This window comes from Venturia canescens, chromosome 3, assembly GCF_019457755.1.
Source record: "Venturia canescens isolate UGA chromosome 3, ASM1945775v1, whole genome shotgun sequence".
Classification (NCBI taxonomy): domain Eukaryota; kingdom Metazoa; phylum Arthropoda; class Insecta; order Hymenoptera; family Ichneumonidae; genus Venturia; species Venturia canescens.
In genome coordinates, this window is record NC_057423.1 from 7,346,117 (window position 1) to 7,373,989 (window position 27,873).

Consider the following 27,873-nt stretch of genomic DNA (forward strand, 5'->3'; position numbering starts at 1 on the left):
ACAGTCGGTAGGAGAAAAATAATCGTGGTTTCACGACGAGTCTGAAATATCGGGGATTTATTATTTATTAGCACGATTATTACATCCATAACAGTAATAATGTTGGTAATAATATTACGCGCTAAAATCGATTATTCATACTGTGGGCCACGTCTTACTCAACGCAACGATAAAAATATATTTATATCACAGTCGTAGATAAAACAAAATTGTTTGATAAAATTGTCGATAAAGTACCATAATTTCTTCATCATTTACATACAATATTTATTTGAGCGCCAAAACGCTGTCGAAATTCAAGTTTTTCGCAATTGCACCGACCGCACTCTCCTCACTAAAATACAGAAAGAACGAAACATAGGTGGGTTTCGTGACGACACAAATTCTCTGTATCATCACTGTCTATCGCTACAGGCGAGATGATTAGAGTACGTGGGCTCTAATAAAGGGATAATAATGACACAACTAAACATACTCGTTACATTTATAATGAATAATCGTTAATTCATAATTGTATTGATTAAATAATTCAGAAATGAGTCAAACAGTTGTGAAAATCAATTATTTTCAATCTTCACAATGATTTTACCAGTTTTGTTATTAGTATTTTTAATAATATCGTAGAACTTGATCTACATGGAATTTTTCAAATATTTTTCGTCTTTTTTTCAATTCTTTCGTGATATAATTATATTTCAATGCATTTTTATTCTCGTTTATCGCTTGCCTCTGTTACACTGATCATTTTTCTAACGGGTCTGGGCCATCTTGGAATCAAACATTTTTGTTTAGAGATAAAATATTGGACAATTACGTTATATATTTGACAAGTTTTCGCTCTCTTTCAACTACGCATATGTATTCGTTTGTTTATAGTTATAAAGTTCCTCTCCAAGGAAGTAAGATCGCGAGAAGCTTTTCCTTTCGCATTTATATTTGAGTTTTAAAAGTTGGAAATTTCAAACAAAAGGCCAGAAATTTATTGGGAACAAACTGGACGAAAATTCGACTCGATTGAACCGTTTTTTTTGCATTTAATTTGACAGTTTGACGGAATATACTTGTGGCAATGAATTTACGAAAAATCGAGATAAATCATTGGCCGAGGGTAGGAATGCTTCCCTAAAACATCGTCGAAACTCTTGGAAGGTCTTTACGAAATAAGAATTGTGATTGTATTTATTATTAATCTTAAAAACTTATTAAAAATTACACATTCTTATTGACTAAGAATTGGAACGATGATTACAAGAATGATGCTTCAGCTCGTTCCAGGCAACAATGTAATTAGCCTATCGAAAAGTGCTTGTCTTTTTCAAATATTACTAAATTCCCGCAAGAAATAGCCAGTAGGAAGCGGAAACTTGTACTTTCCTGCAAAATCAGGCCAAGACTTTCTCTCAATTGAAATAAATTTGCTCATCGAGCCCGAGAGGGAGAGACCCGTTCGTCGAGAAATGTAATTTGTCTCGACGAGTTTTCGTGCACGATTCGACGACACGGATCTGTAGCAGATACTCAGACGCGTCTCTTACAGGGTGTCTCAAAAGTTGCATCCAATTTGGAGGCGCACCGATCGAGCGTGCAAACGAAAAAATAAAATTTGACCTCCGAATCTATTGGCGTACTTGAAAATCGGATCTTTGGAAAAAGCGTTGAAAAGCCTCAAATTTATTCGGAATTCTCGAAGCTACTGCACAGCAATTTCATCAAGTATTATCGTGTTTTCTCAGGAGCAGGAACAAATTTAACGACACGCGACGATTCTGCACGTCCGAGTGGATCGACGAGAATTCTTGGTTTTCAAATATCATCGGACCACTTCGTAACACGGGAAAATGTCCAGAAAAAAATGTGCGACGAAAAATTCAACAAACGTTGGATTTTCCGTGAAAAAAAGCGAGTTTCACTCCCTCCAGTTGCCACGCATATTTGGATGGTCTTTGGGACAGCCTGTGAGTACACTGACGCTCCGGAGCATCGGGGATGCACGTGGTCTCCAATTAGACCTCGTAGAATAGCCTGTCGCAATACGAGACCGGGCAATTCCTGGAATTTCTTCTCGTTCTCGTCAGTGGAATGGGTCAAAAGTACGATAAGAAAAAGACAAAAAACATTTTCTGTTTCCGCGTACATTAGAGTCGTACGTTTTGATTATTCTCAATAAAATCGACGCCCGGAGGTTTCCATGCGGTTGAGAACCGCTCGGGACGTCTCGAAATGAATAAAATATAGCGAGCCACGCTCCCGAGTGTGCACACAAAGTTTCCCTGCTCCTAAGCTACGATCGGCAATCGAATGGCCGTCCCGAAGTCCTCGGGAAAATTCGAAGGTTCTCGGAGCATCGTAATCGCAAGTGGAAATAAAAAAGGTTATAAAAACAATTGCAATCGCCGGAGTGAGAGGGAAAAAATGGAGGAAAAAAGGGCAGATGGAGATCGAAGATTCGAGATCGCTCGAGATTCGTGCGGGTAAATGGAGTCGCGACGACTGACGGGGACAACAGGAAGTTCCGAAAGGGAAGGAGTCTTTCATCGTGCCTCGTCCCCCTCCGTTATTCCTCGTCTTTGTATTCCTCAGCATTTCGTTTTTCCTCTTCCGTCTCTTAGAAGGTTGCGTCCAGGGAATTCTCGAGCTCGCTCAACGCCGGGACGAGCGTCTGGAGCGAAAAGTACCGCGATCTGTCAGCCGCGTCGACGCTCGTCACGTGCTGAAACTGACAGGGCTGGCTGATGTTACTCTTTGCCGGCAAAACGATCTTCTTCTGGGGCACCTTCTTCTTCTTCTTCTTTCCTGGTACCGACAAACTTATGTTCTCCGGACACGACACCAAACGCTCGATGTGCTGCCACAACTCGGTCGCCGCTTTCGAGTTGTCGAAACTCAGACCCGCCAAACGGGTGTGATCCGACGATAAACACATCGTGTGAAACGCTGGACCCGATACCTGTCGACATTCAACATTCGAGTTCTTAATCCTCGTCTCATGCCACTTTACAGTTCAAATATCAAAACAACCATCAAAATATACGTGCTCTCCATTATTTCTCGCGCTTCTTTACCACGCTCGTGATCATTTCCAAAAAATCGGCCTCAAATCTTTGTAAAAAACTTGAAAAATCTCAAGGGAGGCTGATTTTTTGGATTTTTCGAAGATCCGAGATCGCGAGTTGTCGTAAAGTGAGCATTAATTTTCGTTGCTTTGTGACTGCACGAGGACAAATTTAGTCCTTTATTGAGCGAAGCGAGGGCGAGAAGGTGCGCCACATTTATCGGCTTTTAAGTCGGCTTTCGCGCTCGGGAAGGAACGCAACACTTTGTCAACTTCGGATGTCTCATCGATGATAAATGTACGAGGTTAATGTTTGCTCGTACGACGACTTATCTTATCGGGTGAAAAAGCGCGGAGGTAAGGAGCGTCAGGCCGATCGATGGTCTCTCGTTACACAATATAAATCGCGGCGCGTCGTTCATCAACGTCGCGACTACAAAGAAGCTTGGCAAAAATGAGGAGCGAATATTATCGAGGCGAATAATAGTGGAAATGAAAATGGTGGAATTTGAGAAAATGATGACCTTGTAGGAGGACAAATTGTCGATAGTTTCGCGCCAGAGGGTGAAGCACGTGCCACGTTCGGCGAGAAGTATCTGGATCCGCCTCTTCGATCGCGATCTCGTTTCGCCAAGGTCCAAAACGACGACGGGAATCCCCGTGAATCGCAAGTCCCACCTCTCCGTTTGGGATGCACTGCCGAGGTACAAGTTCGCCAGAGATTCGCAAACGAATACCTGCACGGAATAAATGAGAGTGAAGTCAAAGCTGAAATTCCGGGGGGCGGGCTCGTAGCCCCGTTTTTTCAAGAATTATTAACTTTTTCTTCGCCAAAGTCAAAGCAATTCGAGACCGAAATTAAATGAAAATTTCCACCGTGACTCTCGGTCAAAAGTACGTCACGTTTGGTGGGAAAACGGCCGCGTTACTCGTCGAAGTTTCGATCGAAATTTTCTGGTTTATTGAAGCGAAAGATAATCTCAAAAATCCGAGTTGCGAGTGTAAAGAAGCAAAAAATCGAAAGCCAGCAATCACTTGAAAAAGTTTTCGATTGAATACGCGAGCGTGACCGTGCGAACTGATGAAATAGAGAAAAAAAGAATGACGAAGCTCCCTCATTTTGCGCCATGTCATACCTGAGACTTTAAGCCTCGGAAAAAAGTTTCGAGCTGTCCTCGTTCGACCTGGCTGACCGGATCCAAACGAGTCTCGTCGCTGTTTTCCGAGCTGTCACTTCCCTCGTAACTGGACGTCGCCGAAGTGTCCGCCTCCCCGGTCGATGACAAACGTCGTCTCGCCGTACCGCTGTAATCGCTGTAATAGGAGGAGCTGTGCAGCGAGAGATCGGACTGGAGTGCGGGACACGACGATGCGTAAACCGGACCGTTCATTCTCGATCTAAAACAGAGCAACAAACATTCGAATTAGTTATTTTCGTCGGGTGCTGTTGCGGCCAAGCGCGCGCCCACCATATTTCATCTTCTAAACTAATTAACGTCATGTTCTCACGTTATGATCAACTTGACCTAATAATTTGATGGAAAATATAATAATTGATGTGAAACACCTCGTTCGAGATCGCAACGTGCAATTACTTAATAGCAGGGGAGGCCGCGACTCTAAATGAGACGAGCTAGAGCGTCGAGCCACACGGACACGGCTGAACGAGGCCCGAGCAGCTCATTCGTCATTGAAAGAGTCGATTCGGTGTCCCGAATCTCCGGCGAATGAGATTTGCCAAAACAGCTGGTGCCTGCTCAATTTTTCTTTAAGGAGGTTCGTCGGCGATCGAGTTAACAAAGAGATTTCGATTCAAATATGTGGAACGCGCAGTAATGAATAATAAAAAAATGTTCTGTCAAAATTCTTGCTCTTGCTGGTTTCGGTGGTCTTCCCGTCTTTGTATATTAAATTTGCAGGCATTGACGAACAGCTTTTGTACAAACTTTCATAAGTGATAGAAAAATGTCTGAAGAACATGTTTACAGCTTCGTAAGATCCATTCGATACTTATAAAGCTCGCAGTTGATGATTTTTTTCTCGAAAAATTGTGACTGTTGCAAGGCTCAGCCGTGTGTTACTTCCACGATGGCAGGGTTGCAACCGCGCGCTTTTTCGAACCGGAGACCACGTTATCCGATGGACGCAACTCGCCTTAAAAATTCCATCCCGCGAGGACGTTCCCGGTGCGTCGAGTAAAATTTGGGGACACCCGGTGAGCGAGCGGCCAACGAAATTTCGTTGCTCCGGATATCGATCTCCGGGGATTTATAAACATGTACGAGCCGTGCTCGCGAGCGCGTACACAAAGTCAATCGACGAAAGACGAGTTCGCCCTATAAATAGCAGTGACCCAGCTCTTATCAAGAGCCCTCGCGAGCCTGGCGACGATCCTAAATTCTTCCGCCCTTTCCCCCGGCGGTTCAGTACCGCGAGATACGATTCAGTATCCTCGCGCACGCTGTGGCTGCACGCGTCATGTTGACACGACGCACGATGGATTTCGGTGAATCGTAAATTTCGTCGCAACTCCGCGCAAACGTATGATAAATAATAGCGCCGAGAGTCAGAGTCGTTAACCTCGAAGGACGCATATTTTTTCGGTTTATTCTCTCATAAATAATGTTCCGTACGAGAATTCTAGTCACGAGATTCCAATTCTCGTTGCCCCGGTCCCCGTCCCGTTGTACTTCAACTCTTATTATATTTCTTATTATTCTCATCGTTATTGTGATGCAACGTGAATCGTAGCGCATAGATTACGAAAGTAAGATTATTGCGGAGCCTCGGATAATCCGGATTCTCCGCTTACATTATAATCTCGCAGCTACAAAATGGCGCGTAACAATAACGCAAGAGTTGGTAAAACGACGAGAAAGAAAGCCCCTCGGTTTCTACGTTGTCGCGGTCCCCGATCGAGTCGCCGATTTCGCACGCGACTCGCGCCGATTTTCGTCCAACGTTCGAGCAGAAACGTTGGATCTACGAAAACGGCGCTAATGTCTCCAAAGCAAACAATACACTTGAAACATGCAGGTGCTTACCGAGCGCCTTTCACTCGACTCTTTTGGCCCACTTTAAGCATCGGAGTTTTCAAACGCGCCTCCGTTGTACAAGCACGCTCGTGACCTATCTCTTATTCTCGGCTATCGGAATATTTCACCAGCACAACAAGCCGGACGATGGGAGAAGAAAAAGAGAGACGAAAAAATGCGCGTGCGAGCACAGCGAGCGCTAGAGATGGAAAGTTTCGCTTTCACAATGAGCCCGTATAACATCCCCCGAGCTCGTGATATATAAATGATATCCATACGCCCACTGTGTGCTTCAATCGCAGGCTGCGATATTGCGCCGGAGGATATCGCACGCGGAGCACGCCGTCGTACAAGTTGTCCCAAAAGTTCCCTTCCCGAATAACGCGGCGAGTGGTGAGCTCTAAAAATTCTGATGAGAAAAGTTCTGAACTGTTGTTCGCTGGGACGGCGACGAGAGTTCGTTCGTTTCTGCGGCACTCAATCCCCCGGGACGGACGGGACGAATTTCCGCACCCGAGCGCCTGCCGAGCGGTCCCGCCCGGCTGCTCCTCGGGACGGACCACGACGCGAGAAGAAAATAGTCGAAGAACTTTTCTCCCCGAAATTCGGAGGCCCAGCAGCCTGGAACTGGTGGAATTCAAACTTCGGGACACTCCGTATATGCACGCGCCGTGTTCCGCAGCGAATCGATCGGTAACCAGCTCTAACAATGCAGCATGCGAAGCGTCAATATTTTTCGGCCTGCCTGTTATTCCGTGGGGAATAATGTGCTCGGGGCACCAACATTTTTGAGCAATCCATCAGGAATCGAAGTGCGTGGGATGCTTCGTCTTTCCACGCGGATGATCGACGTCGAATTCGTCGTGTTTTCGTACCGGAGAGCTCAAACGAGGCAGGGAAAAATGAAGAAAAAATTCCCTCCGTAGCTTCACTGCTGTTCCCTCAAAACCGCGTCGCCCCGGCTTGTAAGCTTATGAATTCTTTTTTGAGGAAGACTCGAAAATCTCGCTCGCTCTTTACGGGGTCCTGTTCACGGAGAGACTTTTTTAGCAAAAATTACTATGTTTTTATAGTAACGTGGGACCATATCGATATTATAATAATAATCGCTACAGAGCGTGTCAAATAATGCAAAAAATCAAAAATGAACACGCACCGAGTGAATTTTTATTAAAAACATCGTAAGTAATGAAATGATTTGATGCAAAATTTAGGAGATGACGGAGCAATCGTCTCTCTGCGCTATACGAAAAATTGCATAGTTTCGTTTTTTCCTTTTCACCGAATTGCTCAATAACATGGCGAAATTCATGCGCCCACCAATTATATGAGGTGTTGCGAATATAAACATGAAAATTGACTAGTGGCGCGTAGTAAAATTTCAAGCATTCGCTTCGTTCGTAAGCGGACTTTGTCAAGTGAATCTTTGTCGAAAGAAAACTTTTTAACATTTCACCAAAGACACGAGTTCGTTCGATGTAAGAATATGACAGATCTAAATTTTGCCAGAACATAGCAAACTTTTCTATGCATTCGTCCGAAACATTCGTATAATAAAAGTCTCTCCGTGTAGATTTAATCTTCGAGTGAGCCCGTCCCTGTTTCGTCCAAGATAAGTCGCATCGAATTCGTGTAAAGCGAGACATTCTGCAAATTTTTAAACACGTGAGTTTATCTTGGAGAAGGAGAATGCGAGACGAAATATAATGGTGCGATGCGCGAATGAGCGATCGATATCAACGTCGATTGAAGATTTCATAAAAAAATGTCTTTTCAATACTCGGCGTCAAGACGCTGCAGCTGAGAGAACAATTACAAAACGAGGAAAAAGTTTCGATAATAACACTGGCATTGAGAGGTTGTGAAAAAGCGAATATCACAAATACCCCCCAGCAGGCTGCTTCGGCCCGAATTTTCCAAATAAAACGAGGAAGCTCCTCGCTTGGGAAAAATTCAATAACCTCCGTTCACCAGCTCCGCGGCGTGATATATTTTACAATAACACAAAAACATTTAGTTGTCGTTGCAAAAGCGGCATATTACACGTTCGGTTTATGATACAGAGCGAAGAGAACGTGCAAATTCGTACAATACCGCGTAAGCACGTAGCGATACGAATGGTAACGTGAGCCGAGTACGCTCTGTCGACGATCTCACGTGTTCAGCGAAGTTGCACGAGCTGCGGTGGAGCCTGGTGGTGCTGCAGGAGCTCGAAATGAACACCGGAAGGGCATTGTCCACATTGGAGTTGGGTGAGAGAGCGTGTGTGGTCAGGAGATATGGTGGATCGTCAGAGCCATTGTTTCTCGTGAGGAACGAGCGATAAGGGTTCGTGGTCTCGTGTCCGGGCCTTCCCGTCTCTTTCCTCGTGACTCAGAGCAACTTTTTTGTCTAGGGGCGTTGTGGAATCGAAGTAAAAAAATGGAGTAATAATTTTTCGCGATTTCCACTGCAAAGTAACTGCTTCCAGTGATTTTGCGTCAACGTTTCTCGGTCCACAGGGCCACTGGGATTCGCCATCACCTCTTCCGTTCCTCCTTCGCGCGTACGTGTTCGCTCTTTTTCTGTCTTATCTCGTCGGACCGCTCGATGCGGTCGCACAATGAGCGCAATCGAAAGACGATAATTGCACGTGGCTCACGTACCTTTGGAGTCCAGCCATATTCTCACGGCGTTAAGGATGTACGCGCACGTACGCCGGCTCGAGGATGGACGAGAGCCAAAATCCGAAGGTCCGCAATCAAAGGAAGCGTCCAACAGTCGATTTGTTCGGCGCAACAAAGCCGCGGCGTCTTCTCACTGACTGCACTCGAATGCCCTTCTCACGAACGTTTCACTCTCACCGGAGTGATTTACCGCGGGCGATTAGCTCGGAAAACATTTGGCAACGGCGTGCCGTTGATTGGGGCTCGTCGATACCTTGGGAAATGAATTTTATCGGCTTGTTCCACGTCCCACAGTCTTCGTCGCAGATAAGCTATGAGGAAACGGAGGCGCCGAGTGCTCGAGTTCTCTGGGGACTTTTATCTCGAAAAATGTACTTTCCTACGTCACCCAACGATCCTTTTCGCGTCGCGAGAAAAAAAAACACGAATTCAGTCAATACGTTGAGAAAAAATGGTGTGCTCGAGTCCCCTCGTGCTCCGAGGACTCTCCTCACTTCCGTTCTTTCCATTTTCATGTCAATGGAGCTGTTGACCTCCCGAGGACAAGCCCCGAGGCTCTCGAGCCAGCCTAATTAATAACGCGAGCATTAATTAGCCGTCGCGCTCCGTACCGCGGGCGCTCACCGAACCCGCGACGTGCGCACTTCCCGAAATCATTCCAAAGTATCGAGGAAAAGTTTCGACAGCGAATAAACAGTGGAAAATATGAAAGGAGAGATGAACGTCCGCGAGCGGATCCGCGCTGAAAAGAAAAGCTGAAAATTTCGTGGCACACGAGAGACAATGCGTAAGAGCCTCGAACGAGGCCGTGGGAAAACCACCTTAATCAACAACGAAACTGTGCCTTTATTCTTCTCTCTCCAATTTATTTGTATATTTTACGGGGCTTGTATTCCCTTCTCGGAAAAGACGACCACCGTGAAAACGCTCATCTTTCTGCTTGGGCCGCGAGGATTCATAAAATCGAATGCATTATTCATGAGAGTGGAACTTTTTTTACTGCTTTTTTCCTCTCCGAAGAGAGGCAGAGAGTATCGACGGGTGTCTGAAAAAATGTGTACGAACGGTCAGCGACGGAGATTGCGCATGTAGCGAAGCAGTGTTCCTTGCATGTGGAAGGAATTTCGCAAAGGCTTTATTGTCCCTTTTTCCGAAGGTAAATGGCTTGGAAAAACTTCGGAATACGAAATATAGGAAAAAAAACGCAGACAAATTAAACGAGATGAAATTTTCTTCGTCGTTTGTGATTTGTCAGAAAATTAGTATAGTTTTCTTCGCTTTATTTTTAAGCATAATTTTTCGGACACCCTGTGAAGCTCGGGAGTGATCTCGTTCCCGCAATTTCAGCAGCAGGTTAATTGCTCTCTGTTAACATAATCTTATTTTTTGTTCCGGCCTTATATTTTTTCTTTCATTCGTCTTTCGTTGATCCACGAGCAGCCGAGCTGCTCGCTCGTAATTAGACTTTCCTGGCCCGAGGCTCCCAAATGGCTTCCCATCCGAGCGAGCAGCAGAACCGTTCGTCGAGCGATGCCCAAACAGCTACGTTTTATTCCTCGAGACCCAACACCGTTGACTAGACCCAAACCCCTGACACGGGAGTGCGCGCGCGAGAACGACTCACTAATAAAAAAGGAGAAAAAACGGTTACTGGGTCTTTCGCGGAGCGAGGGAGACGGACACATCCTCCAGCCGGACTTTCCTTCACGGAGGTATCACACTCCGGACATTGCCGCAGAGACGCACCGAACATTCTGCATTCCGCTGTCGGGAGTGCCACACAAATTGTTAAAAAAAATAAATAAATACATTTTAAAAAACGAAAAAAAATGCTCAAGACAAAACCTAAGTTTACCCGCAACCGTTGAACCGGACGAGAATGAAAATTTGCACGCAAAATCTGTGCCAACTGAATAATTTAAAAAAACCATATTTTCGTTCCCATTTGTTGTTCGTCCCCGTTCGAGTGACCTAATTGAAATATCGTTTTTATAATAATCAGTATATTTACACCGGAATATCTTCACACGTAGGCAGAGACAATGAGAATTAATAGTTTGAGGATAAAAACCAGCGGTTGCAGCCTCGACGCACGCAACGGACATTAGTGACGATGCAATTAATCGTAATACGCACAGAGACAAAAATACCGCTGAGGAAAAGAAAAGAAACGGCGTCGAGCACGAGGGTGCACGAGAGCGACGTAATTGTACAATTTTCTATGTACATATACGTACAAAGCATACGTGAACATGAGCGCAATGAAAAATGGCGTCATCAACATCGGAGACAAAACGACTGCTCGTCAAGAGAACGATGACGCCATTTCTCGTAATGAATGACAGAAAAAAATGAAACAACGTTCGAGCCCTCGGCCTGGAATTAAGAGAAGTGACTCAATTTTTCATTCAACTCTTATTTTGAGGCTCTGAATTCAATGCAGTCCAGAAATGTTTCTTCGCCACTAATTTTCTCCAGTATCCCGACTCATTCCTCGGCAATCGAAACGAATTTCGTTCCCACCGTTTTTCAAAACCGCTCGAAAGAACGCGAGAATACTGACCAAACAGAGAGCTTCGAAATTTCGCCACCAGGAGGCCTTTTCAACGTGATTTCTCGCAAGCGAGGGGGAGCAGCCGCACGAATAAATGAAGACGAAAACTGAACTCACATTTTGAAGACCAAAATTTAGTGAAACGATATGAAAAACAAAAAATTGTCTAGTAATTTAACGTTTAAGGTAGTTCGATAGCCAAGTGCAGTATCAAAAATAGGCTGGAGCCCCCTTCCAGTGTGAACATTATTCCTCGTGAAATATCCTCCAAAAATCATTGAAATTATCGTTAATGATCAGTAAAAAAAAATATATGGTTACGATATTTAACTAAAATTTCATAATTCCTTGTGATTTTGGAATTTTTTTATTTTTTCTTTTGCCCACGTCCCTGCATGCATCTTCATGCCGCATGCACATAAACGAGCACCCCAATGAACGCTCAGAAGCTCGCGAACCTTGAAATTCTCCCACTCAAAGTCTCATGCATTTTAATTACAATAATTTTTTCTCAAAAACTAGACGAGTTTTTTTCAATTTTTTCTTCACAAGATACTCCAACACTGTGTGTTTTTAAAATAAAAATCGTAACAACCGTTCTCGAGTTATTTCGATGCGAATTTTTATTTTGACGATTAGCACGTGTTCAGATGGAGAAATCATACAACATTAACTTTTTCAATACCCGAAAAACTGTACGCGTTGGAACTCCTTTTTTTCTGATCAATTCTTCAGATTCCTCAGCGAAATTTTTATCAAAATTTCCCTAAGAAAAGGGTTTCGTAACTGGACAACCTCAACAGAAATGATCGGAAACGTGAGAGCAAAAAATATGGAAAAGCAAATAATTTCCACCGGACTAGAGACTCTTCGAAGTGAGCTGAGCTCGGAGCGAGGCTCGGAGTCCCTATAATCTGCAAAGATAAAGTATCGCAGTAGCAATTAAATGGAATATCTATCACTGATAATAGAGTGGAGTTCGGAAAAAAATTGACGTCCGATTTCTCGTTAATGATCGAGCAATAAGTGCAGCCAGGGAAAGTGATCACAGAAGTGCACGTGCCCAGGAGGATTCAGTTCCGTTGCTCGGTATCGCAGTACATCGTGTTACTGGGCGACTTCCACAGAGCCACAGGAGAAGTTGCACGTCGAGGAAAAGTGATGAAAGAATTAATGAAGACTGTGTGTACCGGTGGATAATAATGTGCACGAGGCTCTTTAATCGCTGCGCTCGAACGTACGTTCGCCAGCACTAACGCACGTAACTGTCGGCGTCCATAGCAAAGCAATGGCTTACTTTTTCATCGACAATTGCGCACTCGTTCGCCGGGTTCATTGAGAGGCGAACGGAAGGTAATTTAAACTCGGACAGCTTGAACAACCGGCCAGCTCTTTCCTCAATAATTCTTTCAATATTTGTTATTAAAAAGTGGCCTGATGGCGCGGTCGGCCATTAAGATGATACTGAGTCGGGAAGCCGCTTTTTAACAGTACCTTAAAATCTTGTTCGACCGCGCCGGAGTCTCTCGATTGAGTTCAAGTCTCGAGTTTTAGCACGGCAACAGCGAATGAGCAATTCGAACAGGTACAAGCGGCGCGAGGTCTCGGATGGGGGGCTCTCGCGCAGCTCTCTTAATAGATTGAACGCAGTCTCACGCGGCATCGCATTGATGATGACGATGAGGGATTATCATGAATGACCGGGGCTCAAACGTCACATGAGTCAGAGCTTCATCGCGATCGGCATCGTTCTCACACTGCGCGGTAACGTCATCGCGGGCGCTGAGTGCTGCGACGATGAGAGTGGATCGAAAGATTGAATTTGATGCGAAGAAGACGACGCTGAAGTTTGCAGCGTTGGAGTTCAACGAAATGAAGGAAATAAACATTTGTAATTCACCAATTTATTTATTTCACGATGTATCGGTGCAGGGTGAAAAACTACGAATAGCAAATTCGGCAGGAAACGAAATTGGAGAACTACTAGAATTATCGGAGTTTTTTAAATCATTTCGTTGGGCTCCAACGTTGCAAACTTGAGTGTCATGCGAAGAAGGAACGGGGAGAGACCAGGTTTTCCGTGACGAATAAGTCCTTTAGGTTTTTTGATTTCGCATTTTATTTGTGTCAGTTATCTGGATAAATATAAACGCTGAAATGTTTCTCTCGGCGGTTAATAATTCCGGTACACTGAAACCCGAGCCAATGGCATTCCCTGGTGAGCGAACGGGGCAAGCATAAATTGAGGAAGATTCGAAACCGCGCGGACGCGCTGGCACGTGCTCGCGGTCGTGATATGTCACAGTTCGCGCGAATCTCTCTCTCTCTCTCTCAGGCTTTCCTCGCTGCTTATTGACGTTATCGTCGGAGACGAGGAAGCCACTTCGGGCACGAGAGCACACGCAGGCTAAGAAAAATAATCCATAAAGTAGAATGTCGTTATTGTTTAATTGGAACGAGAGTAATAGCAGCCTTTCGTCGTCTCTCTCTCGATCGCAGTCATTGCCGAGATCTGGTGCTTAAGCAGAAAGACGAGCCGGGGTGATTCCGAGGCGAAAAGTCCTCAGGAGTTTTCGCCTCCGACGCCCCATTCGCAAGGAATCGGTCAATCTTCGCGTCAGCCAATCCGCAGCGCGGATGTGAACGAGTGGGAGTGGCTGCCCCACTCCGGGCCTCCGTCTCCGATTGGCTGACGCTGCGCGCCTCAAAACTCATCACCGCGGGGTCGCTGAGAAAAACCGCAAAAGAGTTTTCTCTTCAGAATTTCACGGTCTTTCTACCCCGCAAATATCCCGAGTTTCCTCCACCCGCGTAGCCCTCGAAAAAAGTAATACAAACGGGACACGATGTGCCATGAGAAGCGGAGTACGAGTGACAGCGATTGGACGGCGCTCCCGCACTGTCGTTAAGGCGGGGGGGACGCTGTTCAAAAAAGATGGACGTTTACGCCAAGTCACGTTATAACGAGGCAAGTGTCACGCTAACGGACGTTCGTTTGCAAGCGCCGCCGACGATATCTCGCTGGGCATATTATACACGGCGAAGCACCGACCAAGAAGGAGACAACGACGACACATTCGAACGACAGGAAGACGGAGAAGCGAGCGAGTGCTCAAGGAATAATGGATACACGTGAGAGTCCCGATCCCCCTGTTAGAAAGGCGTAACTCCCTTAAAACAAGCCACGGATCGAGCCCTCTCGACTCCGAGGCTTCGATCGAGCGTGCAGATAGTCTCGAATTCCACCGCGCAGTCCCTTTGCAACACAATTTCTCTCTCCCTCCCTTGAATTTCTATGAATCACGAACCTCTCCGAGGTTTCCTTCTCGCGCGCTCGCGGACGAGCTATTAAAAATTGAAGGCCCGACGGCCGGCGAAGGAGCAAAACCGGTTGGAAACTGCAGGGGAGAGGACAGAGAACCGCTGAGGGAGAGAGACTCGTGCTTGGGAACGAATTATTAATTACGAGGATGCCTGAAAATCCGGATTCGCCGCTCGCGTGTGTCCCTCGTGCTTGCCACTCGCGCGACTGCGAAATTCCCTTCAGACTTCCTTCGCTCTTCCACAACATCGTAGAGCCTCGTGAATCCACTTATTTCAAGAGTATTCCAATCTCCGTTCGTGCCTCTGGAAATCCATCGTTTTCTCACGATTACAACTTTATTTACAGCTCTTACGAATATCGAGGAGGCTTCACGACTTCCATATTGAGCGCACGTTCTACGTTCAATCAGCCTAATTGTTTATAAGATATCGAACACTTTTCAATGCTCGTTTTCAACGTGCAGCGAGCCCGAGCAAAGCTGGACGACGAGGAATGAATGAAGTGATTATGAAAAAAGGCTCACGAGTCGATCGCGGTTTTAATCTCGCCATGAGAAAATTACGTGACGTCGACGGATTCATTAAAAAAACTTGCCCCGCTGTGGAGAGTGTAATATTCTCCGGATTCAACGTTCCCGTCGTCCTCACTCATTATTCGGCCTCTCACCGTGCCGCGGATTCGCTAATGAGATATCGGCCATCGATCCTGCGGAGCGGAGAGTCTCCCGCGTTTCGACTATAATTTCATTACCTCGCGCATACTTTACCGGAACGGCGGGAGCGATGCTGCATCCGACCACGAGAGATGAAATTTTCTCTCGATTCATTCATCGGCTGCTCGTCGTCGGGAGAGAAAAAAACGAGTTTGGCCAACGGCGGGATTAACTTTCTGACCTGAAATTAAGCAAGTTCGCGCGAATCTACTGGAAATCGAAAATTCCAATTTTAAGAATCGACGTTTGGAAACATGCTAGAAATATACAGCGTGCATCTGTTCCCGGAATTATTGTAGGATCTACCGTCCAGTTGTCGAGATAACAGTTAACGAAAATCACATTTTATTAAGGCTTGCACACAGACTCTTGTGGCAGGCACACTTCCTGTGCGACCGTTTGGACTCGATGAAATCCTCCCAACTTTAAAGAGCCAAAAACGAGAATAAGAAAATCGAATGTTTTTGCATGTCAACGATGTCCCGAGGAAGCCTTGTTATCGGTGAAAATCACTTGGGAATTTAAAAAGAAAAAGGCCTATTCGAGGTTAAGGAGTAATGAGGACACAAACGGTGGAAGGTTTGACAACACCCTGAGCCAGCTCGTTTAAAATCTAGATATGCACACGCGGATGAATAGAAAATGGCTGTTGTCACATTTTGCTTGACGATTTTACTGCGAAAGATATTTTAGGCGCTAACATTATATTAAGAGTTGATCGAGCTCAAAAAATAAGTTACGCATAATTTTAATAATTGCGAGAATATATAAATTTAATCGTTTCTTCGCGGTCATGAAAAGAGCTAAAAAGTTCAGTAGTTGATTGGCAAGTAACGCATGATCGTCCTCAAGCGTTCGGTCCATCGACCGAATGCTCGAGCGCCTCCCGCTTCAATATCATCGGAGAAAAAAAGCAAGCAACTGGAAATGAGTGCACTGCTCGAGAGAGCAGGGCAAAAGAATTGTTCCGTTGTTCAAAGGTCCTTTTGCAGCATTCGCGCGGTCCGATCGATCGCCAGGCAAAAAAGACGAACGCACATTATTTTTTTGCGCCCTTTTGTTTCATTCGATATTCGAGTCCCTCTCGTCTATGTTCGCTGCTCTTGCGCGCGGCGAGTCGTTGATTGGTCAAACGTAAATGTTGACGAGCCAGCCAGTTGGAAATTACAGGACAATGGTCGCGGCGCGAGTGAACGAAAGCGAGAGGCCTGGGCCAGCCGAAGCGTTAAGCAACGAGTTTTACTTGCGACGCCGCATTGTCTTTACGCCAGCTACTCGAATGAACGGGGGGGGGCGGCGTCTCCGAATTTTTTCGGTATTGACGCAAACAAGATAATCGTATCAAGCGCGGTTCCGTTACTGCTCGGAGTCTAGAATCCTGGTGCACACGTGCCCATCAAAAGACAGAAAACCGAAGCTTCGAAGGCAACCTGTCATTTGAGAAAAATAGTCGACGATTCGAAAAATAAGCGAGTTGGAATACAGTTGCTCAGGCGCGCGCGCGCGCTCCTCGATTACTCTTTCTCCGCGTGCAAAGACTTCCGCAACTTCGCGTATAGTAACATCGAGGATTCTTGAATGCGAGAGTTGATTACCGATTACGCTTCGCCGAGCACACGGGACATTCGAGCTCTCCCAACCTCTCATAATATCTCGTGGCTTCCCAGATACAAAGTGTCCGAAAAGTCGGGTCGGAGCGGAGGATAAAATTGGGGAGGAAAGTACTAAAAATATGAAGAATTCTGCTCTCTTTTAAGGCCTTTACACTCGCGATGGGCGGGAAAATCGAACATTTTTTGTTAGATGTTCTTCAAGTACGATCTCCGAACAATAGTCTCTCGAAATTTCATTAAAATCGGAGCATTGGGCTGCGAGTCGTCGGACACGTTGTAGAAACCGAGATGAATGATAAAAGGCGCAAAAGAGAATGAAACTCTAAAAGTTTATCAGCGCAGGTTCCCTCGCTAACGAAGCCGCCGATTTTTTCTCCGCCGAGCCTCATTTAATTATCCGAAAACTCGTAGCGAATTTCGCGCGAGTTGGAGCGAGAAAAATAGTCGGCTCGCGGCGATACTGTCAGCGATGGGCCCGAACAATTACGCAGAAAAGGACGAAAGTAGCTCGATTTTTGCTGCATTCGAAATTTCCTTCGCTCGCATCGATCGCGACGGCTCTTTATTCATTATTCTTGAAGAGCAACGCGAGGCGACGAGACTCGAATTTAAATCGTAATAGTGCTTGCGAGAGCGAGCCACGCGCCAGAAATCACCTTGAAAAACGTTCCGCGTTCATATTCTCTGAACGCGCGGACGCGAAGGATTGGAGCAAACAGTGGCCAGGGAGTCTCGTAAAAAATAAAAAAGGATTTTACTCGCGCGATCATCGCGAGGATGATGTCACGTAATTTCACCTTCCGTGCAGAGGTCGTTTTGCGAGAGTCGTCGCGCGACGAATGTGCGCCTCAAAGCACACTCTGCGCGTCCACTTTTTAGTGGATCTCGCGTTTTCCTCGTATCGCAGCGATTATTTTCATTTGCGACTTCTCCTCGTCGCTCGAGACTTCTATGACATAATGGTATGGAAGTGCTCGAATCTAATCGATGCTTCCTCGTCGTCAGATGCAATTACGACGTCGCAGCGAGCGAGACGCGTTTGCGATAATACGTTCGACGCGCGTTTGCCTCGTAAACATTTCATTCGTTGATGCATGCGGCGAGTGATTTTTACGAGCGGCGCCGAAAATAATGCAAGGATCGCCTCGTTTTTTTTTCACTTTCAATCCCCGGAGCCCCCCGATTCTGTGCAAACTCCCGCAATCCCACGCCGTGTGAATAATGACGTCGGTTATAATCTAAATCGCATAGCACAACGGATTGAGGAATGAAAAAGTGGACGAAAAAAAGTCGGTCAGTGGGCTAATGGCGATTGAACGATTTGCCCAAAGCTTATTACACTCCGGAGAATATTCCGAGCTCCAGACTCCGCGGAGTTTTAACGAAGCCTCGAAATCTCGCTTACAGAATCTTCGTCATCGTTACCGTCTCGAAAATGACTTCATCAACTCGGTACAACGTAAACAACTGTTTCCCTCCCCCCGACTCGCTCCCTCTCGCCTTCGACTTACTGCTCACGTACAAAGTGCCCGCGCGGATCGTCACGCAGGAAGTTAAAAAACAACAAAAGGTGGCGAAATTCTCACGAGAAAAATCTTCAATCGGTTTTTTCCTGCATCAGGAGAACACGCTTCGTGCTCCGACTTGAAAAAGACATGACAGGTCACAGGCAGCTTGAAAAAACTGTTTACCACTTTAAGGACGTTGGACAAGGATGCACGCACACTCATCGGAGTACGCGAGCTCAGCAAACATTGGGAACGAGGCTCGAAGTGACAAAATTCATTTTCCGTACGAACGCGCCAGAATTTCGTAAACTTCTCCGATCTTCAGACTCGGGTGGGGATCAAATATGAGAATGACTCAAATTTCGAACAGCTCAAATCTCGAATTTATAAACCTCGAATGATAACATGGAGACAGGTCAATTCAACCAGAGCTTTGAATGTCGAAAGTAAATTTAGTAGACGCACTTCAAGGTTCGAGGCACGTTTACATCGAAAATAGAATGCAACAATCGCCCATAGAACGACGACTGAAATATCGTTTTTTCGAAAATTCGACCATCACTCTTTCCATTCATAAATTACTACAATCTGCAGTACTGCGAACATTGACGATTTTGAAAATATAATAACACGAAAGAGGAAATATATTACTGAGGTTGAAATATCGAAAGACCCAAAAGTCGAACGGTCAAAATAAAGAAATGCAGCGGAGCTGAAAATACACGCGTCTCGCTCACTCGCTCACTCAGACCGGTGATCTCCAAATTTCAAACATCGCCATTTTGACTCTCGCCTTTTCGAGCCATCGCTGTTCTGCATATCCAATTTTTATGGGCTCGAAAATTCACTTTCGATTTTTCGCTGTTCTAAATTCTGGTCTATCCATAGGACAACTACTCTCCATTTTGAATTCGAGAATTTGAGCTTTTGACATTCGTATGATCTGTTAAAATTGCAGCACTCGAAATGAAAACTATGGAAATATAGATTTTCGAGTAAATACGAATTCAAAGAATCCAAAAAATTCGGTTGAACACGAAATCTGCTGAATAGTCGATCGGAAATAAGAATCTCGAATAACTTATTTTCCTCAAATCTGATATTGCAACTTAAAAAGTTTTGAAATATCGACCGTTCTTCATTTCAGTTATTTGGCACGTTGACCCTTCGAACTCGAGTCGTGGGAGATCGAAAAACAGCGTGATTTCGTCGGAAAATTCGTCAAGTTTTTCGCAACCGTGAAAATCTCTCGCTGCTTGCACGCGCAGCAGCCACGGGTTACTCGTCGTGCATGAGCGAACGAGATGATGACGCTCGTATCTTCTCTCGACGAGAATTCGACCGGATATGAAACAGACCCCCAAAGGTTAAGAGGACACTGATGCTCTAATAGGGTTACTAATGAGTCATTGTGCGCAACTCGCGGGTACAGACGAACGAGCCCTGCGATTGCAATCCGCACTCATCGGGAGTTTCAATTTACGTGGGAGTTGGTCAATCACCGATTAAAAGTGTGCTCGCATCGATGAGGTTGGCTGGAAGAGGAAAAACCTTTGAAAAGTCTCCGGGGAATGGAAATTGCGTTGTTTTAACTGGCGCATTCCCCTCGTTGTGTTTCGCGGGTCGATTTAGGGATTTTCACAGGCGTCGATGCAGCGAATTCGAAGAATTCGAGTCCGATCCGCTCGGGCAGAGGTCTGAAAAGGTGGCTCGACGGTCGGCCTGGATGCTGGCTTCTGACACAGTTTCCACGAGCCCCGCGAGATCCGAGATCGTTCGACGATATCGCGCGCCCGATAGGAACGACGATGCGTGAATAATGACGGAGTGCGCAGGCACGCGGTGCGCAACGTTACAGAGTAAACGCGAATCGACCAGCCGTGAATTCACGATCGTTTCTCGTCTCTTATTTGACCGTGTCACTCCAGCCCCGCGCTCTTTTTCATGCTCGCGCGTTCGCGTGTCAATGATAATGAGGAGAAAAATAAGAAAAATCCTCGTTCCCCGCCCGAGGCTCCTCTCGCGATCTATTTTTCTCGGACCGATCTACTCGCGCGGCAAAACGATCGCGCGCGTACGGGGAAGACGCAGATGCGTTTTTTTCCGCTGGATTACGAGCTCGCGGCTCGCTTCCTCTCGTCGCTCGGTACCGAATGCAAATCAGTGCGCGCAATACTCGAACAAGATTTTCCAGAAATTTAACCTCCCGCGGTGGGGAGAGTCGGAACGGAAAAAAACCGTCAATTTTATTTTTCTTGCGGATTCGCATCGTCCCTGAGATATTTACTGACGATGGGCCTGAGCGGACTTAAACTCTCGGAAGCTGATTGAACGCGTGGCTCGTCGCGGATTCTTCGTATAAAAAAAATTTTATGAAACTCTTCGATCCCGAATTTAGGAATCCCAGCAAGTTTTTTTTAAATTTCTTCAACTTTCATCCAAGATAATTCAGCTGCTCGAGCCAACACGGTGAATAAGTTGCAATTCGTTTATTTCCACTTGATTCGTGTGAGAAAACTCGAGCGAGGAGTTATTGAGGTAAGTGTAACTCGATCTAGTTGCGCGTGTGGAAATATTTGAGAAAGAAAGAGCGATAATGCTCGCGCTGACGCGAAGGAGCGGGGAGTAAAGAGGAAGCGGAGTTACATCCAGGGCGCAATTAACAATTCGTAAAGTTGGAAAACTCCGGCGAGTCTAACGAGCTTTGTGTAGCGTTAATTGCTTGAGAAAGAGAGTGAGAAAGAATAAATGCTGATGCGAGGGAGAGACGAAGAATGAAGAGATTAAGAATATAATGGGAGCTGCGTCGCGCGCGAGCAAAAAGGACTCTCTCCCTTTGTCTCCTCCTCTTTGGACCCCACAAAAGAGAGGAAAGAAGAGGAGAGTCCCTGAAACGGAGAAGTGTTAAAGCCCCCCTGCTCCCCGGTTGGCTGTTTTACAGTCGCGAATGTTTAACGAGACCGGCATATTTTGAAATGCATAGAATTGCTTCGGTCCCTCTTCCGCCGCGAGTGGTTCCTCCGAGAGCAGAACAGTCCCGCAGGGACGTTTATTGCTTCCGAGTAAAACAAAGTAACCGTGACATTCTCGAGCCCGAATTTTCGAGTGTGCGAAGAAAAGCGAAAGAATTTCCTCCTCGAGGAGGACGATCCTCGACCCGAACGGCTGGAAATTCCTCCCGGAAGCTGCCGGACGTGCGAAAAGCCTCGATAAATTTCCATACTCCGTCTAGACAATTCGTCAGGAATTTCGTTCCCATACAAATTCAAGAAACGAGTTTTTCCCTCTCCTCGCTCCTTTCTCAACGCACCTCATTTCGAGGCACGCGGAAGAAAGAGAAGAATGACCGGAGCAAAGAGAAGACCAAGTAGAAGACGGGGCAGCGAGAGAGAGGGAGAGAAAAAAAGAGGGAAGAGGCCAGACTGAAGCAGCCCGTAGGGCTTTGAGAAATGGAGAAGGGTCGATTCATCCTCAAAGAATGCAAGCCGTCAGGGTTGCGTTGTTATACAGTCAACCGTGAAAGCAACGTTTCTGCCTATTAACGCATCTCTATATAGCCACAGAATTCCATAATCGCTTAAATTGCGAGTATCAAAAGGGCGTACTCGAGCTCCGGCTTTGTTAGTAGAAAGTGGCAAAAGCTGCTTCGTTGCAGTGCTTTGGTGCGAGTGCGCGTTCGAGACTGGACTTAAAGTCCGAGTGGCTCGTTGCACCGCGCCCTCGTGAAAAAGTCGTTGGTTTTAAGGATCAAAGGAGCAGCCCGAGCGACATTATTATTGCGGCGCGGAAACGAGGAGGATCATTTGAAATCCATTCGCCTCGAAAGGCCGATGACGACGAAGCGCGTTGACAGCTCAAAGAGGATGGAGCCAATCGAAATGGAAATTTCGATCTCGGTACGGGCGACGGAAACGAAATAGCGCACTGACGACGCGGACTTGGAAGTTGGTTGGGCGCGGAGGGAGAGCGCGACTGACTTTACGTCCGTGAACTTTGACTCGCGAAGAAAAAGGCCAAACGCGCCTGAGCCATTCCCTCGGCGCGCACGACAGCGGAGCCAACAATGTGCGGGAAAGGAGCATAAAAAAGCAGCGAGTAGGAGAGATGCGAAGACAAAAGATGTCAGAAGTTTCAAGGCGTTTGCTCCGCGGCGTGCGGCGGAAACAAAATGGCGCGGTCTCTGCGGTGCGCTCGCACGAGCCCAAAGGAACGGCGATACAATAAATTCGAGCATTAAAGTGTCCGAGTCCTTTGCAAAATGGATGATGAAAAAAGGCGACGTGCGCGAGGGATCGCAAGAGTCTCTCTTTTAATTCCAAATGAAACGGCGGCTCGCGGTCAATTCCATTCGAGCTTCGGACCATTTCCTCTCCTTCCCCGCCGGCCGCCCTCCCTTTCTGCGGTTGCAAAAGCCTCCGGAGAGAAGCGGTCCAAGGATGTGGGTTACACGAAACACCGTCCGTGCGGCGGTTCGTCTTCGTTTCGGCCTGGAAACGCGTCTTCTGCTCCGCGGGGCCGAGGAAGAGAGGAGCTTCCAAGAGATAAAATGAAGCATGCCGGGAAAAAAAGCCGTGAAAAAATGAGAAAAAACGTATCGCGGGACGCGTATATACGTGCGCGAAAAGAAATGAGGGGAAAAAGGCGACTGAAAAACGAGACGATCCGAGCAGGCGGGGAACGGAGGACGAGGGGGGAGCGAAAGAAGAGACTTTCGGTCAATGAACCAACATTTTAGCCTCCGGCTTTTCTCCCCCTCTCTCCGTCCCTCGTGCATTAACTCTTAACTTATTCTCTCGGTGCTCGTTTCCCGCGCGGGACAACCAATACTTTGCATACATTGCAATAAGAATAAATAAATGCGGCGGGCACCGCGAGATAAAACTTTTCGAAATATTCCAAAAGGACTATCGACGCAATTTTTTACAACCAACTTTTTCCCTTCGTCGTAACGCGCGTTTCGCGACGATTCGACGAATAAAACAGAAGCGTCGTCGCGCGAAATTCCGCTCCTGCTAGATCCTTCCAGACCGCGGTCAGCTTCACGGAAAGTTCAAAGTGTACGAATCTCCACAGCTGCGTGCTCGCGGCCCTCGAGGATCGTCGTCCCCGTCCGGTCCCTCGCTTCTTTCTTACATTTTCTCCCCCCCTCCCCCTTCTCCCTCCCCCGCCCATATTTTATCGCGCAATGCACCGACCTCTACGGGGCTTCCTTGCATCGTCTGCCGAGGAACACGTCGCAGGCACGTTATGCCTGCAAATTACACGCTGGACTCGCAGCTTTGCATTTACAGTGCGTGCGTCCATCTCTTATTTCTCTATCCCTCGCGCGGCTTTTCCACTTAAATGAAACAATTTTACCTACTCGTACGTGAATACATGAACCCGAATAAATTCGCTCTCGGTACAAAACTTCGAAAATGAAATAAACATTGTCGAGACCGGTTTTTCTCGTTCAACCAGTGGAAAAGTGATTTTCGAAATTCCGCGTGACGAAAATCCAAAATCGTATATGTTGTTTCAACGATCTTTTCGCGCAAGTAGTTGAAAAAAACTGCTGCGTTTCCAAAGAGCACGAATCTCGCCCAAGAAAAATGCGCCTCCAACCGGTTCGTATGCTCGGCACGTACGTCCCGAGTTCATTCTAGAAACGAGAGTCAGAGAAGTATATACGTTTGATATACGGGCGCCCGCGAGTAGGTGAGTCACCGCAGCGCCCTCGATCGTTTTGAGACGAGAAGAAACGAGCGTCATCGGGTTACAGGATATTTTTATTATCCCGCTGCGCGCGATGCCACGCGAAGATTGTCCACGTACGCGAGCAGGTACACCTCTCGACGGTGGGAACTCGCGCGACGAGAATAAAATTCATCGTGCGGAATTCTCTGCGAAGAAGAAACGCGAATGCCTCGCACGCGGGGAGCGTCGAGGATGCGGCGAAGCGGAAGGGCAGGAGGGGGGCCATTAGCAGGGCCGCTCCTCGTCACCCTTGACCAAGCTGACACATTTTCTCTCAAATGAGTTTCCACCTTTTCATATTTCTCGGCTCGATCGCCTTTCTTCGTGCAAACGAGAAAATTCCTGGGGCTCGATCCGGCGAGCGCTTTTCAAGCGAGGAAATTTCGACTCGCGAGCCACGATTTATGAATTTTGGGCCGACGATTTTCCCCCTCGGCGCATAAAAAGGGAGAAAAATCCCGCTGCTCGAGGCGAGCGAATAAACTTTGGTCTACTCGATAAACAGACAAGTTTTTTCTCACTGCAATCGCTGCACCATGGAGGAGAGAAAAAACGGGGAAAAATTAGAGGAAACGTAATGAATGAATAATTAGCTCTCGATACTCCCGGCTCGTTGGTTACACCTTTCGTGTTCAGAGCACGAACGAGTGGAAACCCTTCCCGAGCTCCCCGTCGCCTCCTCGTTTTTATCCCTCTCCTCAAATTCCTCCGTTTCCTCATTTTTCCTCCTCGGGACCGCGCAGAACACGCACCGCCACGAATAAATTAAAAGCACACCGCGGCTGCGGGGATGGTGAGTTTTTTTATTAGCTCCGGCGTAGAGGCGGAAAAGTCTCCTTAAGATTGAATGAAAAGTCATAAATATCGCGTAGGAGATCTTCAACGATTTTCAGTTCGAATACTCCGGATTGCTCAATATGGAAAACTTGAAAATTCAAGTGCGACTTGAAGTATTACGGAAAGTGTCTCTGCGAGAGCGGAGTTGAGATAAGAAACGTAATATCTTGTGCGCAACGATAAAAAATAATAATAATAGAACCGCCCGGTGCGCTTAGAGACGAGAGAAAAACTGTTTGCACAAATGCGGCCATAAATTTATCGTGCGTACACGAGGCCGCGAGCGTAACGTTGAGATACCTGAAAAAGGAGTTAAAAAATACTGGAGGCGTCGAGTGGGTATGAATTTTGAATGTGGAAAAAAAAGGAGGAGCGAGTCGGCTGGAAAGCGGATTTATTTCGAGTGCAAATCTCAGCACGAGAGCCTCAGCAGGCAAGTGTATAATTAAACAATTGGAATGATTGACGTTTATCGGGTTGTAATCGTGCGTTGGAACATAGAAAAATGGCGGATCGTATTCCCTGTGTAATTATCGTCCCGGAATTTCCGTCGATCGCGAAAGTTCGCGAGAATAACGCGCGCGATCAATTCGAAAATTAATGAGGACAATAACTCGATATTTCCGTATTGCTTCGTGTCCCCGGCTCACACGCGCTAGTTTATTTGATGAATCCTCGTTCGCATCGGTTTGCCGTTGAGTGTCGGGCGAGATGAGCTCGTGTGAGCGATATCCGGAAGCAGCGGACTTTCTTCGCGTTTTAAGGGGACGATCTCGCGTCATACGTGCGAGTATCCGCGCCAGAGAGCGTCAGGAAGTTTCTAATGATAAAAAGAAGGGGATTTCATCGAATTCCTTTTTTTCGAATGAAAAAAACGGGCCGATTGCTCCCATTGGTATTTCGAGTCAGAGAATTCGAGTGTAAATTATAAACAATGTGAAACGAGGCTCGGAAGAAACAAGCTTGGGCTGCGCCGCAAACAAAGCGAAGGAGAAAGAACATGATTTACTTTTTAAAGCAGTCGCGCGTGAGTGCGTAGTTACATCCTCGTTATGAATCGATTGTAGAGTCGTCGGAGGTCCCACGCGAGCAGCGTGGGAGATGACTCGTAAAAGGAAAAGCTTCCGGAGACAAAAGAGTCGAGAAAAGAGAGGGAAAAGTGCAGAGAAGGAGGCTCAAACGAGAAATGTGTGCTCACTGGCTTAATGAGATCAGGACGAGTCCTCCTCGCCGCTTGCGCGTTCGGGGCTCGTGCGTAGAAAGCAGCTCTAATAGCTCCGCTCCAGAATTTCTTTCCGGGCATTAGAATAAAACAGAGACACCGCGCCCCGTTTCGCGTACGGCAGCGGCGGTGTTCCGGTAGCGATAATGTGCCCTCCGAAGTCGAATGACCCAGTTAATTGGCCCGGAGGATTGATCCTTGTTCGGAGTGCCTGGGAAGTGGTTCTAGCGCCATTTCGACACGCGGTCACCACCAAAAGTTCATTTTTTTGGGCGAAATTACATTTCCGAAGTGCTCGAGCAGGCTTTGCTGCGTGAGAAATAAACAATGAAATTGGAGGGCCGCGCGGCTGGCCCGCGACGATCGATCCGCCGAGGAAACGCTACAGATTTTCTCCCACGCGTCTCCCCGCAACGTGCCTTGTTGCAGAAGGTTCTGCAAATTGGCACCAAGTCTCGTTCCCTCGCACGTATCCGGAGTGCGATAAAACGAGCTCGTGAGAAAAAAAGAGTGAAAAACGTCGCCGCGTACGTTCGAAGACGGCGAGTCCCTTGGGAACTCGCGTAACATGTTTCCGGCCAGCGCTGTGCGCGCCTCGCGCGGGAAAGCGAGCGCATAAAAAAACTAATAATAAAGCGCGCTAGTTTATTGCGCAATCTTGACCGAGTGAGTCAACTTTCCCTGCAGTCATTGCGACCTCCGAGACTATCGGAAGTGCAAGCGAGATTTTTCTCCTCGAAGAACGCTAGCCCCCGGTCGCCATCGCGAGGATCGTGATTCATCGAATGCGCAGAAAAATCGTCGATCGAGCGGAAGAAATCGCTCGCGAACCGCGACGATTCGCCGGTCCCTGCTGGACGACGCCAAAGTTTCAATCGAACCAATAAACTCGCCTGCTGTTTTTCAGCTGTGTTTTTTTCGTCGTGAACTTACTTTGTTTCCGGATGCTCGGAGAAGAGGCGCGGGCCCAGGCAGAAAAATCACAGCGCGATAAGCACGTGAGACGAGAAGATCGACGGAGAATGTCAGCGAAGCACTATCGACACAACATTTAGCACCTGGAAAATTCCTCAAGTTTGGACCAATCGGCAGAATCGATTCGGTGATCTCCCCGAAATCCCTCACTTCCGCACTCGCTTTTTCACAATTCCCAATTCCTCGCTCACTCAATTATTTTCTTCATTTTCTTCCGTTTACTCTCGATCGGTGTGCTCTCTCGGAGAATTCGAGACGATGAGTCGGCGCCGTGTGACCCGGGGATCCTCGACACGTACGTGCACTCGCTCGCGCTGACTAAGTTCGACTGAACGCTGAGCGCGTCACCGACTCTGCCGGGCTCGAACCTCCCGCGCTCCTGCACCACACACGCTCTCCCTCGCTCTCGCTCCCTCCCCCTTTTCCATCGCGGGCATCCTGACGTCACATGATCCACGGTACAGCTATACTCCATCCACGAGGAAACTCGCGGTCTACCGAAAAGGGAGGCGAGCGAGCCGGAGCACTTCTGTGCACATGCGTGTGCCCCAGCACCCGGAGGACCCAGGGATGAGCTCAGAAAATTGATGAGACCAGCCGGAGAACGTTTACCTCGGCTGACGGATGAACCCTGGAAC

The 27,873-nt window shown here is 47.0% G+C and overlaps 1 protein-coding gene across 1 annotated transcript; it reads right to left on the minus strand.

Moving 5' to 3' along the window:
- Positions 1-40: 40 nt before the first annotated feature.
- Positions 41-27,572, minus strand: MESR3 (misexpression suppressor of ras 3). The gene is made up of 4 exons (XM_043414161.1): positions 27,194-27,572; positions 4,189-4,450; positions 3,577-3,789; positions 41-2,947 (listed from the first exon to the last, which is right to left on the minus strand). The coding sequence occupies exons 2-4, from the start codon at positions 4,441-4,443 to the stop codon at positions 2,606-2,608; spliced, it is 810 nt and encodes a 269-aa protein (XP_043270096.1). The 5' UTR covers positions 4,444-4,450; positions 27,194-27,572; the 3' UTR covers positions 41-2,605.
- Between the last annotated feature and the right edge of the window lie 301 nt (positions 27,573-27,873).

What these genes read in the sequence shown, in the direction of transcription:
- MESR3 (XM_043414161.1), bottom strand. Translation starts at nt 4,443, where the DNA reads ATGAACGGTCCGGTTTACGCATCGTCGTGTCCCGCACTCCAGTCCGAT. An exon ending in TCCGAGGCTTAAAGTCTCAG is followed by an intron (nt 3,790 to 4,188) that starts GTATGACATGGC and finishes TATTCCGTGCAG; the next exon opens with GTATTCGTTTGCGAATCTCT. An exon ending in ACAATTTGTCCTCCTACAAG is followed by an intron (nt 2,948 to 3,576) that starts GTCATCATTTTC and finishes GAATGTCGACAG; the next exon opens with GTATCGGGTCCAGCGTTTCA.